This window comes from Lipotes vexillifer, unplaced genomic scaffold (genome assembly GCF_000442215.2).
Source record: "Lipotes vexillifer unplaced genomic scaffold, Lipotes_vexillifer_v1.1 scaffold214, whole genome shotgun sequence".
NCBI lineage: Eukaryota > Metazoa > Chordata > Mammalia > Artiodactyla > Lipotidae > Lipotes > Lipotes vexillifer.
Genome location: NW_006788863.1, coordinates 1,504,676 through 1,520,327, shown reverse-complemented (window position 1 = coordinate 1,520,327; position 15,652 = coordinate 1,504,676). Strand labels below are relative to the sequence as shown.

The following is a 15,652-nucleotide window of genomic DNA, read 5'->3' as shown; positions in this document are numbered from 1 at the left end:
TACCCTGCAGGACTTCCAAAAGGGCAAAAATGTAGTATGTCTTAGTTGCAGATGAAACACCAGTTAATGTTACATACTCTATGTATCCATATATACATGTACAGATATGTATATACATATACAAATATAGACCCGTATTTACCTAAACCTATTCACACACACATACATACACACATTCATATATATATATATATATATATATATATATATATATATATATGTACTTTTTAAAATCTAATATCTTCCCAGTATTATCTTAGGTTTTAAGTGTTTAACCATGTTTCTTCAATAAATGGATAATTATTGTTACTATAATATAAAATATATTGCCTTAAGGAGAGTTAAATATGGTTTTATTACTTAGAGGCTGACCTCATACATTTTTAGTATGAATTCAGAATGCAATACATTTCCATTTATACAGAATTGGGTTAATTGGATATTTTGATTAATTGAGAATAACCATTATGTTCAGTAGTTGGATCACCAATCTTCAGAGAATGAGAATACAATAAAATATCTTAACATGACAATTCTATTGAACACAATTTGGTGTTCTCTGTCTGTTTCAGAAAGAATTTCACAATCATGCAGTTTTCCAGGATGACCATTATGAGCATTAATTATCTTTTGTTAGTACCATACACGCATGAGATATAAGAGATCCTACAATATGTGCATCAGTACCGTACACGCATGAGTTAATATGATCTTGAATTGTGCAGCATGTTTAATACACCTAGGAAATTCTTTTCCTTATTCTTTTTTTTTAAATTCTGAAGTATTCTCATTTTTTTTTTTTTTTAAAGGATAAATGTAAAATATGACCCTTAACTATGTGTATTCTGAATTTTGGGCATTCCATCGCCCACAACCTAATTCTTAAATTTCGGAACTCCAAGTAAATAATCTAAGGACTCCTTAACACACTCCAAGAATATTTTAATATGCAATTGATAGTTTCTGCTATTGTTCCTTAAATTATTTTATATTCAAAATTATGTATAGCTGATTCACTTTGTTATTAAGCAGAAACTAACACACCATTGTAAAGCAATTACACTCCAATAAAGACGTTAAAAAAAAAAAATGAGGGCTTCCCTGGTGGCGCAGTGATTGAGAGTCCACCTGCCGATGCAGGGAACACGAGTTCGTGCCCCGGTCCGGGAGGATCCCACATGCCACGGAGCAGCTGGGCCCATGGGCCATGACCGCTGAGCCTGCGCGTCCGGAGCCTGTGTTCCGCAACGGGAGAGGCCACAGCAGTGAGAGGCCCGTGTACCACACAAAAAAAAAAAAGAAAGAAAAAAAGAAAAAATGAGCTCAATGATTATGGATGTCAGTGCATTTTTTATTTGAAAGACAAACTTCATTAAAAGTAGTTTTAGTATTTTATTTATGATTAAAGTTTTATGTTTTAGTGGAATATTTGTATATAAATGTTTTCAACAAATTACCAAATCAGTGACAATTTATGGAACATGAAGAGCTGAATTAATAAATTCATTTGAAGAGAAAAAAAAAAGTAGTTTTAGTGCTAGAAATAGTGCAGTACTAAGGGATAAAAGGACATAATAATAACCCCAATTTATTGCACAATTACTATGTGCTGGAACTCTGCTGTGCACTTTACTTAATACATTAAATCCTCACAATAATGTTATGAGGTGGTCATTATTTCCATGGGTTTTTTTTTGGTTTTTTTGTTTGTTTGGTTTTTTTGCGGTACGCGGGCCTCTCACTGCTGTGCCCTCTCCTGTTGCAGAGCACAGGCTCCAGACGCGCAGGCTCAGCGGTCATGGCTCACAGGCCCAGCCGCTCCGCGGCATGTGGGATCTTCCCGGGCTGCGGCTCGAATCCGTGTCCCCTGCATCGGCAGGCGGACTCTTAACCACTGCGCCACCAGGGAAGCCCCATTACCGTGTTTCATAATTGAGGAAACTGAGGCTCAGGATGTTAAAAAAAATTTGCCAAGATTTACCGTAGTAAATGGGACTCTAGCCTAGACTATGTGTTTGAAAATCCTTGCTTGTAACAACTATAAAAGACTTGCATGTTGTAATCTGTAATTCTTAGATTATTTTTACTCCCTCTTCAGGAATAAGGTAATTGAGAAAACCGTTCTTTGACAAGGTTTGCAGGGTTGTGAAAAGAAAACCCAGAACTGTAACTAAACTATAACGTATTCTTTTTTTTTCTTTTTTTTTTTTTTTTTTGCGGTACACGGGCCTCTCACTGTTGTGGCCTCTCCCGCTGCGGAGCACAGGCTCCGAACGCGCAGGCTCAGTGGCCATGGCTCACGGGCCCAGCCGCTCCACGATATGTGGGATCTTCCCGGACTGGGGCACGAACCTGTGTCCCCTAGATCAGCAGGTGGACTCTCAACCACTGCGCCACCAGGGAAGCCCTATAACGTATTCTTATTCCTTCCAGCCCAAGTCTTTCTACCCTCTCCTGTTCCCTCTGTGTCTACATACTGGATTGGCTTCTGATTTAGCGTAGCTCCTGGGATTATTTCTGTAGGATGCACCTCCCATGTATATGCCTTAGGAAATTTCACATTTTTATTTGGACGTTTAAAATTTGAAAGCTTCCAAGATGTCAGTGGACTGATTGGAAACTCTAGAGATTTTTGAATGAAAGGGCTTTTGAGTATACAAATGAATAAACCAGAGAAGGGCAGCTGTGTTTAGAAAGAGGCTTTATAATGGTCCAAGACAGAATTTATTAGGTATTCCCTCTAATGAGTTCCATAAAATATTCTCTCAGTTAATAAGTGAAAAATTATCTTTGTAGCTGAGAAGCCTGCAGATTCTGACTCAGATTTATTAAAACTGCTGAAGCTTGTTAGTAAGTCAGCAGATATGATGCTGCTATCGTGTGCCAAATTCTTGTCCTCCGCATGTTTTTAAAAGCTTTATGGCACGAGGTCATGGTCCTTGAAGAATAGCAGCCAGAGTGTTTACTATTGCTAAATGCCATGTTCCTCCTGCTACGTTGCCAGCTCCAAGAAACACTTAAAAGAATATTCCTTGAGAACAGACAGTAAACTCAGCCGAGCTTTTCAAAAGCTAAAATCCTTTGCCTCGTCATCTACTTTACCATCTCACAAAATAGGGTTTCTCTTGCACGTCAGCAGTGGCTTAGGGGCAAGGCAATGCTAATTGACTAATAAAATCCCTATTTGATGTGGTAATTGACTGCATTCTTGCTAAATCACGGAGCCCAGGAGGTGACTCCTGGTCACCTCACTGTGCATAATATTAATTGAACTGCCATTGCCTCGGGCTGCAAACTGAGATTTACTGAAAATTCTTTCCAGTTATAGGATCAAGATCAGATGGGAGTTTTAGTTAAGAAACAGACACCAGGTAAAGCGCCTTCCATCATCAGCTGTGGAAAATCTGCTTTTTCCTCTTCATTATTTCCTCAGCAATGTTAACTAGGAAATAAAATTCAAATAGCACTTTAACTTTTTTTATGGCAATGTTTCTCCACTTTACAATTCATAATTTTTCTTTTCGTTAATGTCTAGCTTCAAAATTCTATGATCTATAGTAAAATGGCCTTTATTTAACTACAGTAAAGTATACTTTACTTAATTTTCTTTAAGACGAGTCTTTTCCTTTCAAATCACTGATTTTCTTCCTTCCCTTATGCTTTTTAATGACATGTATGTATTCTGATGTGCATTATAGAGATTTGTATAATTAGCATACTTTTCCTTCTCACACTATTGACTATCATTTAGGAGAGCTTCCACTCTTAAATGTTTTCTTCATCTTCCTGGTTTTGGGCTGACACAAGACCCTCAAAATATCAAGTACCCAAGAAGCATTTACTGATTTACATTTTTGTTGTTGTTATTTAGTATTCTACTCTGAGAGGATTTAGAAAGACCTGTTTTGGGTGTGATACATGAGATTTGGAAACTGTAAAAATACTTATGAGAGTGAAAATGCACTTATTGTTTGGAGTACAGAAATTCCAACTGTAACAGAATTCACGAGTTTTCTCATTGTTCTTGCTGATCAAGGACAAAATTTTATAATATGTATGTAGGGCTTCCCTGGTGTCTCGGTAGTTAAGAATCTGCCTGCCAGTGTAGGGGACATGGGTTCGAGTCCTGGTCCAGGAATATCCCACATGCCGCGGAGCAACTAAGCCTGTGTACCACAGCTACTGAGCCTGCGCTCTAGAGCCCACGAACCACAGCTACTAAAGCCCACGCACCTAGAGCCCGTGCTCCACAACGAAGAGTAGCCCCCGCTCGCTGCAACTAGAGAAGCCTGCGCACAGCAACAAAGACCCAACACAGCCAAAAATAAATAAATTAAATCAATTAATTTTTAAAAAATACCTATGTATATATGTGTGTGTATGTATGTGGAGAAAATGCAAAATGTATTAAAATACAAAATATCAAATTTATGCATATGTGTATATAAACACCCTAAGATTATAACCACCCTTGAATATGGCATCCATATTAACCTTTCATATCAATCACAAGAAAGTCGGTAAAGCATATTTACTCCATTGATGTTTCCAATGCTTTGAAAGAACTGGACCCTAACCTCTTAAAAGGTTACGACCAGCTTCATAAAAAAAGGTTGGGGGGAATTAGTGAATGCTAGATTATTGATAGGTTGTGTAAACACATGCACTTCATTTGAAAATATAATTGGAATAAATCTGCTTTTCTAAAACAAGATAATAAAATTTTAACAAGAAATCCTTATTAAAGGTTATAAAAAAAGATTTCAAACTATTTCTCATCTTAGGCCTGGTACTTTAAATTTTTATATCCAGCTATTTATGTAAACTGAAATTTTCCATGATATAGATGATGATAAATTGAATGGTTTTTAAAGCAGCTTAATTTGAACACTGCATATGCAATGGGAAATATTTTTAATTTTATTATTCAGTAGAGACGAAACTGTATAACTGACGCACGCTTAATGTTGAATAAAATGTTGAATAAAATCGTATCAGTTAAAATGAGTATGGGAAGACAAACCATCCAAGACTGACCCACTTAAGAGAAATAACGAGACGTAAAATTAAAAGGAAAGGTACCTCGCTGAACTTAGCAATCCTGTCACTGCTAAGTGTGATAAGCAAAGGTCAGCTTCAGTTTGGCTGGAGTTTGAGATGTGAACAACGTGAGAAACAGCTACAAGGTAAGTTAAACTTTAACAAGGAGAATTTTAGATGTCAGAGGGAAGAGTTTTTCCCTTAGTTCATTGGGCAATACAAAGCTCTAAAGATGTTTGAGCAGAATGCCGTGATCTCAGCTTTATTTTAAAGCAGTTAATGTCATGACAAGTAAATAAAGAATATGTGATACTGGATTACATCCTGAACCAAACAAACAAACAAGAAAAGGTGGGACAACTGGCAAATCTGAATAAGGCCTCTAGATTATAGTAATTTATCAATGTCAATTTCTTGATGTGGGTACCTGGTACTACTGTGGTTATGAAAGGATGTTCCTTGTTTAGTAAACATACATTGAAGTGTGTAAATACAAAGGGTCATCATCATCTCTGCCACTGTATTTTAAATGTTTCAGAAAAAAACGTGTCTCATGTGAGCACACACACAGTGGGAGAGGGAAAATAAACCTATTGTGATGAACTACTAACCTTTGGGGCACTGGCATGAATGGTGTACAGGAATTCTTTGTAATACTTTTGCACGTTTTTCTGGAAGTCTGAAACAAGGTCAAAAAAAGTTTTTAAAAAAGAAAAGTAATACCTATACTACATACAACAGGTTAAGAGATGACCAGGCTGTGAGAGTCTGCACACAGCATCTTGACAATCTAAAGACATTACCAGAATTTAAAATGTAGACATCTTTCAACTCAGCAACTCCACATCTGGCATCCACTTCATGGAAATATACGCATGTGTGGACAAAAATATTTAGTGCAATGCTATTTTGTATTAGAAAAGAAAAACAATCAAAATTCATGTTTAAAAAGAAGCTAAATTCAGGCACATTCATGCTATAGAATAATAGGAGGCAAAAGATTTATCAGCATCCAATATATCCTCACATAGAAAGAGCTCCAAAATATAGTAGATGAAAAATAAATTGCAAAACTATACATATGGTAAAATCTCATTTACGTTAAATCCCATTACGTTATCTTTTATATTTAAAAGGTAGATAGAGGTTGTAGATGCCTAGAGGTCACTGTGGTGACCTCTGGGAAAAGAGAAAGGTTTGAAGATAGAAGGTCATGACAACGTTAAGGGCTTACTTATTTTAGACACACCTGTTTTGCTAATACGTCGAGATGTTCCTGTATTACTTATGCCATACAAAATAAACATCACAAAGTAAGTTTGTAGACTGCTGTAATTATCTGATGCATGGGAAAGGGAAACTGAATTAGGGTGGTGTCCGCAGAAATGGAGACGCAGTGGTTGGTGTAAGGGGGGGAAATTTTAGGACTTGGAACTTGCCCAGGGTATACCGTGTGACAAAGGAAGGCAGATGGCCCACGGGGGACTGGAATAGTGATGGCTTTACTGGAAACAGAAAATAAGAGAAGCGGCTGATTTGTAAGAAGATCCTTTTTATTTTGGAAACATGGAATTTGCGATACTGACATCGAGGTAAATATACTGCAAGTTTCCTAGAAAGACATAATATTTAAAGTACACAGATCAGAACTACCCTGGGGTTAAGTGACTAAATTCTCAAGATAACAATAGAAAGCAACTGTTAGTGGACACCAATTGTACTACCTTATGATCATTGCGTAATGTTCCATTTGTAGTTATATACACACTTAATCCTGGGATAGCTAGTTATACATATTTGGGTATTAAAATGGATCTCAAGAGGCTACAATATTGTATTACAGAAAGGAATTCATTCACATTATTTTCAAGAATTAAATTCTTATAGAATGAGAACTGTCTTCCATTTCGTACATTTCCCACTTAAAACTCTATATCTAAATCAAACTCCCTAAAATGAATGAAATTGGCAAGAATGAAGAACAGAGATCATAAGCAAATATAATTATAACTACAAATTTAAATGGTCTAAGTATTATGCAAGACGCTTTTTCCTCTCAGAGTTTAAGATGTTATTGTCCTGGTCCTAGCAGGATGTTGAAGTCCATCAATAGGGCGACATGTGGCATTTTTAAAGTGATTCAGATGACTATGCTTTTGCAACTAGAGGGTGCTGAAGGACCACAGAGGATTAGATATATCTTGTCTTTTAAAGATTTAGTAATCAGTGACTCTTTTGCAAATTAAAGTCTTCAATAAAATAACATTGAATTATAGATGGCAATTTGCATAAACAATATGTAAACACATTTTATTTTATTTTATTTTATTTTATTTTATTTTTTTTTTCTTGCGTTATGCGGGCCTCTCACTGTTGTGGCCTCTCCCATTTGCGGAGCACAGGCTCCGGACGCGCAGGCTCAGCGGCCATGGCTCACGGGCCCAGCCGCTCCGCGGCACGTGGGATCCTCCCGAAACGGGGCACGAACCCGCGTCTCCTGCATCGGCAGGCGGACTCTCAAGCACTGCGCCACCAGGGAAGCCCCACATTTTATTATTGAATTGACAATCCAAACCCTCAGCTGCTGCAAACTCTCCAAATAATGTAAATATACTTATTTGGTCTTATGTTTATGTTACATGGATTACTGATAGTCCTAGTATCAGCTATAGAGAAATAAAAAGGTACATTGGTTCTGGTATTACTAGGAAATACAAGTCTTATAGACCAGAAAGTACCTATTCGCAAGTTGGAATAAGACCAAAGCAATTAATCCAAGTAGCCTGGACTTTTAGCAAGAAAGAAGATACAAATGGAGGTGAGATCTAACTAAGCAATCATTTACTTAACCTTTAAATGTCTTGTAACAAAATCAAACACTATTCAAATAAGAAAAAGAGAAATTCAGGAAAAAAATTTAATTTTACTTTAAAAGATGTGAGCATTTTAATAAAATAAAGAAGTTAAAATCCTCTAATGATTATGGATTTTTCTTCCCAACTCAAGTTACTTCTAGTAATAAGGTATTTTCCTCTTGGTTTCTTACAAATGGTGTGAAATCACATATTCATTACTATATTCCAATTCAAAATATTTATGACTCTTTTTAAGGCACAATGATTTTGTATACTCTGTATCAACAAAATAAAATCCATGAAAATATATCTAGGTTTTAAAGTGGACTAAATAGAATTTCTTTTATCAGAAATATTTAATCAATATATCTCCTTTTATTTTTATTTTATGAGAAACCAGAATTCAGCACGAATTTAGGTAAATCTAGATTTCCCTTTGTTGCAAAAATGTTTACTGGGTTTTATTATCTGGCATTTGACAACACAGGCACACTTTAAAATGAGCTGCTTTTACAAATTAGGAATTTGTTTGAACTTTATTTCTCCACAGAGCTCATGTAGTTAGAGTTGATATACTCTTCTACTTATAAAGTTATACCATATGTAATATACTTTTGCTTTATCTATGATAATACTGTCTAAAATTGTACAAGAATAAGATGGCTTTCTCCGAAAGGTACAAGGAAAGGGATTTGAAACACTACATACATTGCGATGATGACAAAACGGGGTTCAGAGTGCACCCCATTTTATTATCAAAATTATCGGAATATTTGCAATTTACACTAACTGGAGAGAAATGTTCGGATTCTATTTTACGTAGTATGCTTATCCTTCATTTATTCCTAAAGCAATTATGTTTGCTTCACATAAATACATCATGATTAGAGCACAGACAAGTAACAAGATCATGCTGCCATTCCACGTGATGAAGGCGCCATATTTGTATTACACTCCAATGGCATCCAAGATGCAATATATTGCTATGAAAATGCAAAGAATGTTCACAGATTGGCATTAATGAACGAGGTTGTTCACAATGCAATGGGACTTGACTTTATACGAATGGAACAGGTTTATCATAAATATATAGACCAGTAGATAACGTTGAAGAATAAGAAGCAGAAAGGAAACAACGCTCTTGCATAAAGATCGATCCTCTTTGCTGCCATCGGGATAACGGGTTTGGCAGGAGGCGGCTTCTTGTTGTTCTTGGCCTGGGATTTCCCAAGTCCGTTGTTGACCTCAATGGGTTTTCCATAGCAGTCATAATTGGACAATTCAAAATCTCTCGGTAAGCTCCCCACGATGCTGAAGTCATTAGATCTCAGATCAGACTTGGACGTACAAACCTTTTTGCATCTGGTCTCTCCAACCTGAGAATAAAAATTAAAGACAGGATATTTAGAATTTTTCTATTTATAAAATGTCTTCAGAAACATATTTTAAAAATCTGATGGTTTATTCAGTTGACTATTATGTCTTTTTGTCAAACAGAAATAATAGTCAACTGATTAAACCACGGAATCACCTGAACATTTAGGGCTCTAAAATGGTGCCTATACAGCAAGGCTTATGTCATGGAATAAACTTTTGGTAGGTTATTTTATGGTAAGGGATCAAGGCGCAAATCATCCTTTATCTTTTTTTTTTTTATATAAATTTATTTATTTATTTTTTGGCTGTGTTGGGTCTTCGTTTCTGTGCGAGGGCTTTCTCTAGTTGTGGCAAGTGGGGGCCACTCTTCATCGCGGTGCGCGGGCCTCTCACTGTCGTGGCCTCTCCCGTTGCGGAGCACAGGCTCCAGACGCGCAGGCTCAGTAGTTGTGGCTCACGGGCCCAGTCGCTCCGCGGCATGTGGGATCTTCCCAGACCAGGGCTCGAACCTGTATCCCCTGCATTGGCAGGCAGACCCTCAACCACTGCGCCATCAGGGAAGCCCCATCCTTTATCTTAAGTGCTCCCAGGCTTGTGAGAGTTCTCAGTTGAAAGACTGTCCAATAAATGAAAATCCAACATTTAACCATGACACAGATCATGTTTGCAGAACATACAGAACACAAACGTCTTCTGGTACCTCTGACCTTTGATTTCCCCAGGGATCCTATTGCCAAATTGGGTTGTTTATAAAACTGAGGCGTTTATCCCTGCAATGAGACAGACTGTGTCTCTAAACCACACTCCCAAGTAAGAACTAAAAATGGTCACAATGACCATGAACCAAAGATTGACCAACGAAAGGCATTCCTCACTTGTTGCCTGAAGATGAATTAGCCTGAGAATCCAAACTCAGAAAATCCAAAGAAACTGTGGATATTTCAGCTAGATCATATGCTACAGAGACTATTCAGTTGATCATCTCTGAATTATTAAATTTGACTCAATTCCCTACAATATACAAAATAATTATTTTACACTGAACTCTCTGTGGCCGTCAGAAAAGCTCTTGGAAAAGACAGAGGCTGACCAGTGGCTTAAGGAAAGGCCACAGAAGGGGGAGCCCATGATTCCACTGCTTAATCTTCCACTGTTCTTATTCCCGACCTTTGTGATTCACCTTGGGAATCTTCACTAAAATAATTACTGTTTTACCGAAAAAGGAAACCATGTCATTGTACACTATTAGTACACCCTAGTTTTTGCCTTAGTTAGAATAAGACATTGACTAATTATGTGGATTCTATTCACATTTACTAGATTATGGCTGGGTAAAAATGATGCTTAATGTAAGATGTAAAACGAATCATTCCCCAACAGCCCTTCAGGTACCAGGACGGTATCCTTTATCCGAACAAACACTGAGGTCTTATTTTCTGGGCAAAAGCCAGATGGCAGTGCTCAGAGATGGATAGCAAAGGTAACCAACATACACTGAGTGAAAAAACAAATGAAAATGTGTCACCACATCCTCTGGCTTTATACATTTAGGTTGTTTCCTTTTTTTTTTTTTTTTTTCAATTTTGAACAAGTGCTGGTAATGTTATTTTTTTAAGCTGATCTATGAATGTTGGCTTTATTATTATATCTTTATACCACGTAGATATTTGTACAATCCTGTTGGGTAAGAACTTTTGAAAAAGATGTTTATGTAAACATAATTGTACAAAAGTACACAAGAAAATGTTGATAAGTAGGAATGGGGATTGAGGCACTGGAATTTCATCCTTTCTGAATGTCTCATAGGTTAAAAAAATGTGAATCACCAACATATTAAAATATTTAGACAGTGTCGATTTAGTTCCGTCCTGGTTTGATGGGACTTGGAGCTAAAGGAGGCCAGCCAGAAGAAAGAGGATTACCGTTCCCCGTTTTTTAATGTACAATCCCAGCTTCCCCATGGTGAGAACCCAGTAGAGCTTAAAGAGGAGTTATATCCTGATGGAGTCACCATTGGTCCAGGCTCTGGTCCACATCAATTTAACACAGTGTCTAGGAAAATGTCTGGCAGAAAATAGGGACTGATCAATGGAATGAGACAGAACAAAGCTAGCAACGAGAATCTAAGTTATTTAAATGTGACTTTGGGAAATCGTTCCTGTATATATTATATATATGTATATATATATCACAAATTATGAAAACATATATTTAAAATTTACTTCCAGGCCTTTTATTTAAATTCCCCAATTTGAAATCATAAAAGGCCACTTTCAGCAAGCATCTGTCACCTAAGCTCTGTCTCCACAGACACACACACACACACACACACACACACACACACACACGTTCACACTCACATACCCTCCTGGTAAGTGTCCCAGACAGAAGACCACATTTGAAGCTCTGGTTTTCCAGGACTGTTTGACGAATAGGTAAGTCTCAGTGTGTGTCAGCGAACTTGTGTAAAGACTAAATCACGACCTTGATTGGAAGAGAAGTTGGGAATAGCCTGTCCATATCAAACCTTTGTACTATTCTCAGACTCTCAGAGCAGCCTGCAAGCTCTGGGACTCCGTGGGTGTCCCAGGCTCTCTCTCATTTAGAATCCTCTGCTCCAAGAGCACTAACTGTGCTTTAGAATCACGTATCGAAACAAAGGAGGACTCTGACTTCTGACAGCAACTCAGGAAGCGCGACTCCTACCAGTTCTTTTTACTTTTGCACAAAGAAGGCCATACATATCTACTATAGAAATGCATTTACTCTGAACCGTATTTTATTCATGGCTCTAGGGGTAGTTTCAGTATCTATAAGTAACTGGACAAGTAGCCCAATTTATATGATATTGTAACCTAAGTCATACATATTAACACTTCAAATTTTCTAGTGTTTTGTTTACATAAACAAATTCTTAGATTCTGCCAGCAACTGTTTTTGTTTGTTTGTTTGTTTTGCGGTACGCGGGCCTCTCACTGTGTGGCCTCTCCTGCTACAGAGCACAGGATCCGGACGCGCAGGCTCAGCGGCCATGGCTCACGGGCCCAGCCGCTCCGCGGCATGTGGGATCCTCCCGGACCGGGGCACGAACCCGTGTCCCCTCCAACGGCAGGCGGACTCTCAACCACTGAGCCACCAGGGAAGCCCTGCCAGCAATTTTAATCATTATAGAATTGTACCTACACAGCTCATTCAAAATGTAGACATAGAAGGTTACATTTATTCCAAGAGATTGTTTAAAAATTGGAAATAGTTAAGGGAAGAATAATTACTTCAATGTTGAAGTGATAACAGGAAAAATCACTCCAAAAACTTCAGTTTGGTTACACTAAATGCTTAATCATTTAGTTTATTGAACCTCTTCTATAAACGTATTTGCAGATTCTTATATTTGAAATGAGGGGTGTGTGTGTGTGTGTTGGTGAAGAGTACGTCTCCTGCAGAAGTAATTTTTAATGACGTGTCAGAGCTGAATAAGCAATAAAATTAGGTTCCCTACTGAGAAGTCCTCCAGTTGCTTAAACAGCTCATAATTCATTACCTCATTTGCTGGTCTCTTCTTCTGCTCATCAGAGACTTTACACAAACACAACTTTCTTTAGTTAATACTCTCCACACATCATTATCAAATCAAACATGTACATAAGAGTACAAAGAGTATACAACATAAATGCTATTTTAAACAATTATAATATCACATGCAGAGGGATTAAATGAGCTACTTATAAGTAAGACAGGAACCCCACTCAACACATTCTTGAAAGTGATCTTGGTTCTACAAATCTCCAATTTATACTTTCCCCATTTTTCCTCATATGAATATGTGTCTCATTTACTTTCATCATATAAACTTGTCACTTCTGAAAATTACTGGTAGCAACAATGAGGTACTACGATAATGAGGCTGTCAAGGATAAAAAATGATGAAGATAAGAACTTCCAAAGGCTTCTAACTGTAGCCTCTAAGATTTTCTTTGTGGTCCTTTCCAGCTTGAACCTGCACACAGGTAAAAGCGAATCACCAGAGACAATATTTCTGGGCCAGAAGACTTAGGTGTGATTTCACGGTGGTAAAGGTATCCTCTACAGATGATAAAAATATGCTCAGAAGAGACCTGAGCAACAGAGAACTTACTAGAAAAATGAGCAGAGCCTCAGTGGTGACGTGTGGGCCTGTAACAGAGAATCTAACATCTGTGTCATCACAGTCCTAGAAGGATGGAGGAAAGGTACTCAAAGAAATAACAGCTGAAAACTTCTCCTATTTGGCAAGAAGCATAAGCCTGCATTTTTTTCTAACAAGCTGAACAAACCCCAAACTGGATGAACCCTAAAAAAACCACTCCAAAATACATAATTGAACTTCTGAACATTAAAGGCAAAACAAAAAAAAATCTTGAAAGCAGCCAGAGAAAAATGACATTTTACCTAAAGGAGAAAAACAGTGTGAATGAAGCAGAGTTCTTCTCAGAAGCCACAGAGTCCAGAAGGAATGGGCACAATACTTTTTAGGTGCCAAAAGAAAAGAACTTTCAACCGAGGATCCTATTCCCAGTGAAGAGATCCTTTGGGAATGAAGGGAAACCAAGACATTCCCAGATGAAGGAAACTAGGAGGATCTGTTACCAGCAGCACTACCCCAAATAACAAATAACGGATAAAGGCAATTCTCTAAAAGGAAAGAAACAATAAAAGAACCTTGGAATATCAGAATGGAAGAAAGATCAAAGTAAACAAAAATAGGCACAGGGCTTCCCTGGTGGTGCAGTGGTTGGGAGACCGCCTGCCGATGCAGAGGACGCGGGTTCGTGCCCCGGTCCGGGAAGATCCCACGTGCCGCGGAGCGGCTGGGCCCGTGAGCCATGGCCGCTGAGCCTGCGCGTCCGGAGCCTGTGCTCCACGACGGGGGAGGCCGCAGCGGTGGGAGGCCCGCGTACCGCAAAAAAAAAAAAAAAAAAAAGGCAAAAAGGAAAGAAACAATAAAAGAACCTTGGAATATCAGAATGGAAGAAAGATCAAAGTAAACAAAAATAGGCACAGGGCTTCCCTGGTGGTGCAGTGGTTGGGAGACCGCCTGCCGATGCAGAGGACGCGGGTTCGTGCCCCGGTCCGGGAAGATCCCACGTGCCGCGGAGCGGCTGGGCCCGTGAGCCATGGCCGCTGAGCCTGCGCGTCCGGAGCCTGTGCTCCACGACGGGGGAGGCCGCAGCGGTGGGAGGCCCGCGTACCGCAAAAAAAAAAAAAAAAAAAGGCACAAATACAATAAACTTTCCTTCTCTCTCTGAGTTTTCCAAATTATGTTTGATGGTGAAGCAAAAAGTATAACACTTTCTAATTAGGTTCTAAGAAGTATTTACAATAATTTTGTCATGTGAAGAGGAAAGCAAAAGGTGTTAAAGGGAGGTAGCATTTCTACACATCACACAAAGTGGCAACAGAGTGACATCAGGAGACTGTGATAAAGTCGTGTGTACGTAATGGGACACCTGAAGCAGCCTCCAAGCAAGAGAGTGACATGCTTACAAACAATACAGGAAACTCAAAATGTCATCCTAGAAGCTGTTCAAGCAGTCCACATGGAGGAAGGAGAAAGAAGAAAGAGATTAAAAATAGAACAAATAGGACACAAAATATACACCCTGAGAAAACCATAATTCAAAAAGACACGTGCACCACAATGTTCACTGCAGCACAATAGCCAGGTCACGGAAGCAACCTAAGTGCCCATCGACAGAGGAATGGATAAAGAAGATGTGGCACATATATACAATGGAATATTTCTCAGCCATAACAAGGAACGAAGTTGGGTTATTTGTAGAGATGTGGATGGACCCAGAGTCTGTCATACAGAGTGAAGTAAGTCAGAAAGAGAAAAAACAAATATCGTATATTAATGTGGAATCTAGAAACATGGTAGAGATGAACCTATCTGCAGGGCAGGAATAAAGATGCAGACCTAGAGAATGGGCATGTGGACATGGGGGTTGGGGGATGAATTGGGAGATTGAGATGGACATATACACACTACCACGTGTAAAACAGATAGCTAGTGGGAACCTGCTGTATAGCACAGCGAGCTCAGCTCAGTGCTCTGTGGTGACCTAGATGGGTGAGACAGGGGTGGAGAGGGGAGGCCCAAAAGGGAGGGGATATACGTATACATACAGCTGATTCACTTCGTTGTACAGCAGAAACTAACACAACATTGTAAAGCAACTATACCCCAATAAAAAATAATAATAAAATTAAAAAAAAATAGACTGAAGCCCTAAGTATATCAATAAGTTCATTAAATTTAAATGATCTAAATATACAAATTAAAACATGAGAGGGCTTCCCTGGTGGCGCAGTGGTTGAGAGTCCGCCTGCCGATGCAGGGG

General features: G+C 38.5%; 1 protein-coding gene across 1 annotated transcript in view; it reads right to left on the bottom strand.

The window, feature by feature from the left end:
• Nucleotides 1-8,974: 8,974 nt before the first annotated feature.
• The window catches only part of GLRB (glycine receptor beta), a 70,011-nt gene continuing 63,333 nt past the window's right edge, over nt 8,975-15,652 (bottom strand). The window contains exon 8 of the mRNA XM_007461878.1: nt 8,975-9,271. Coding sequence (XP_007461940.1) covers nt 8,975-9,271 — 297 coding nt within the window. The remainder of the gene's footprint in view (nt 9,272-15,652) is intronic.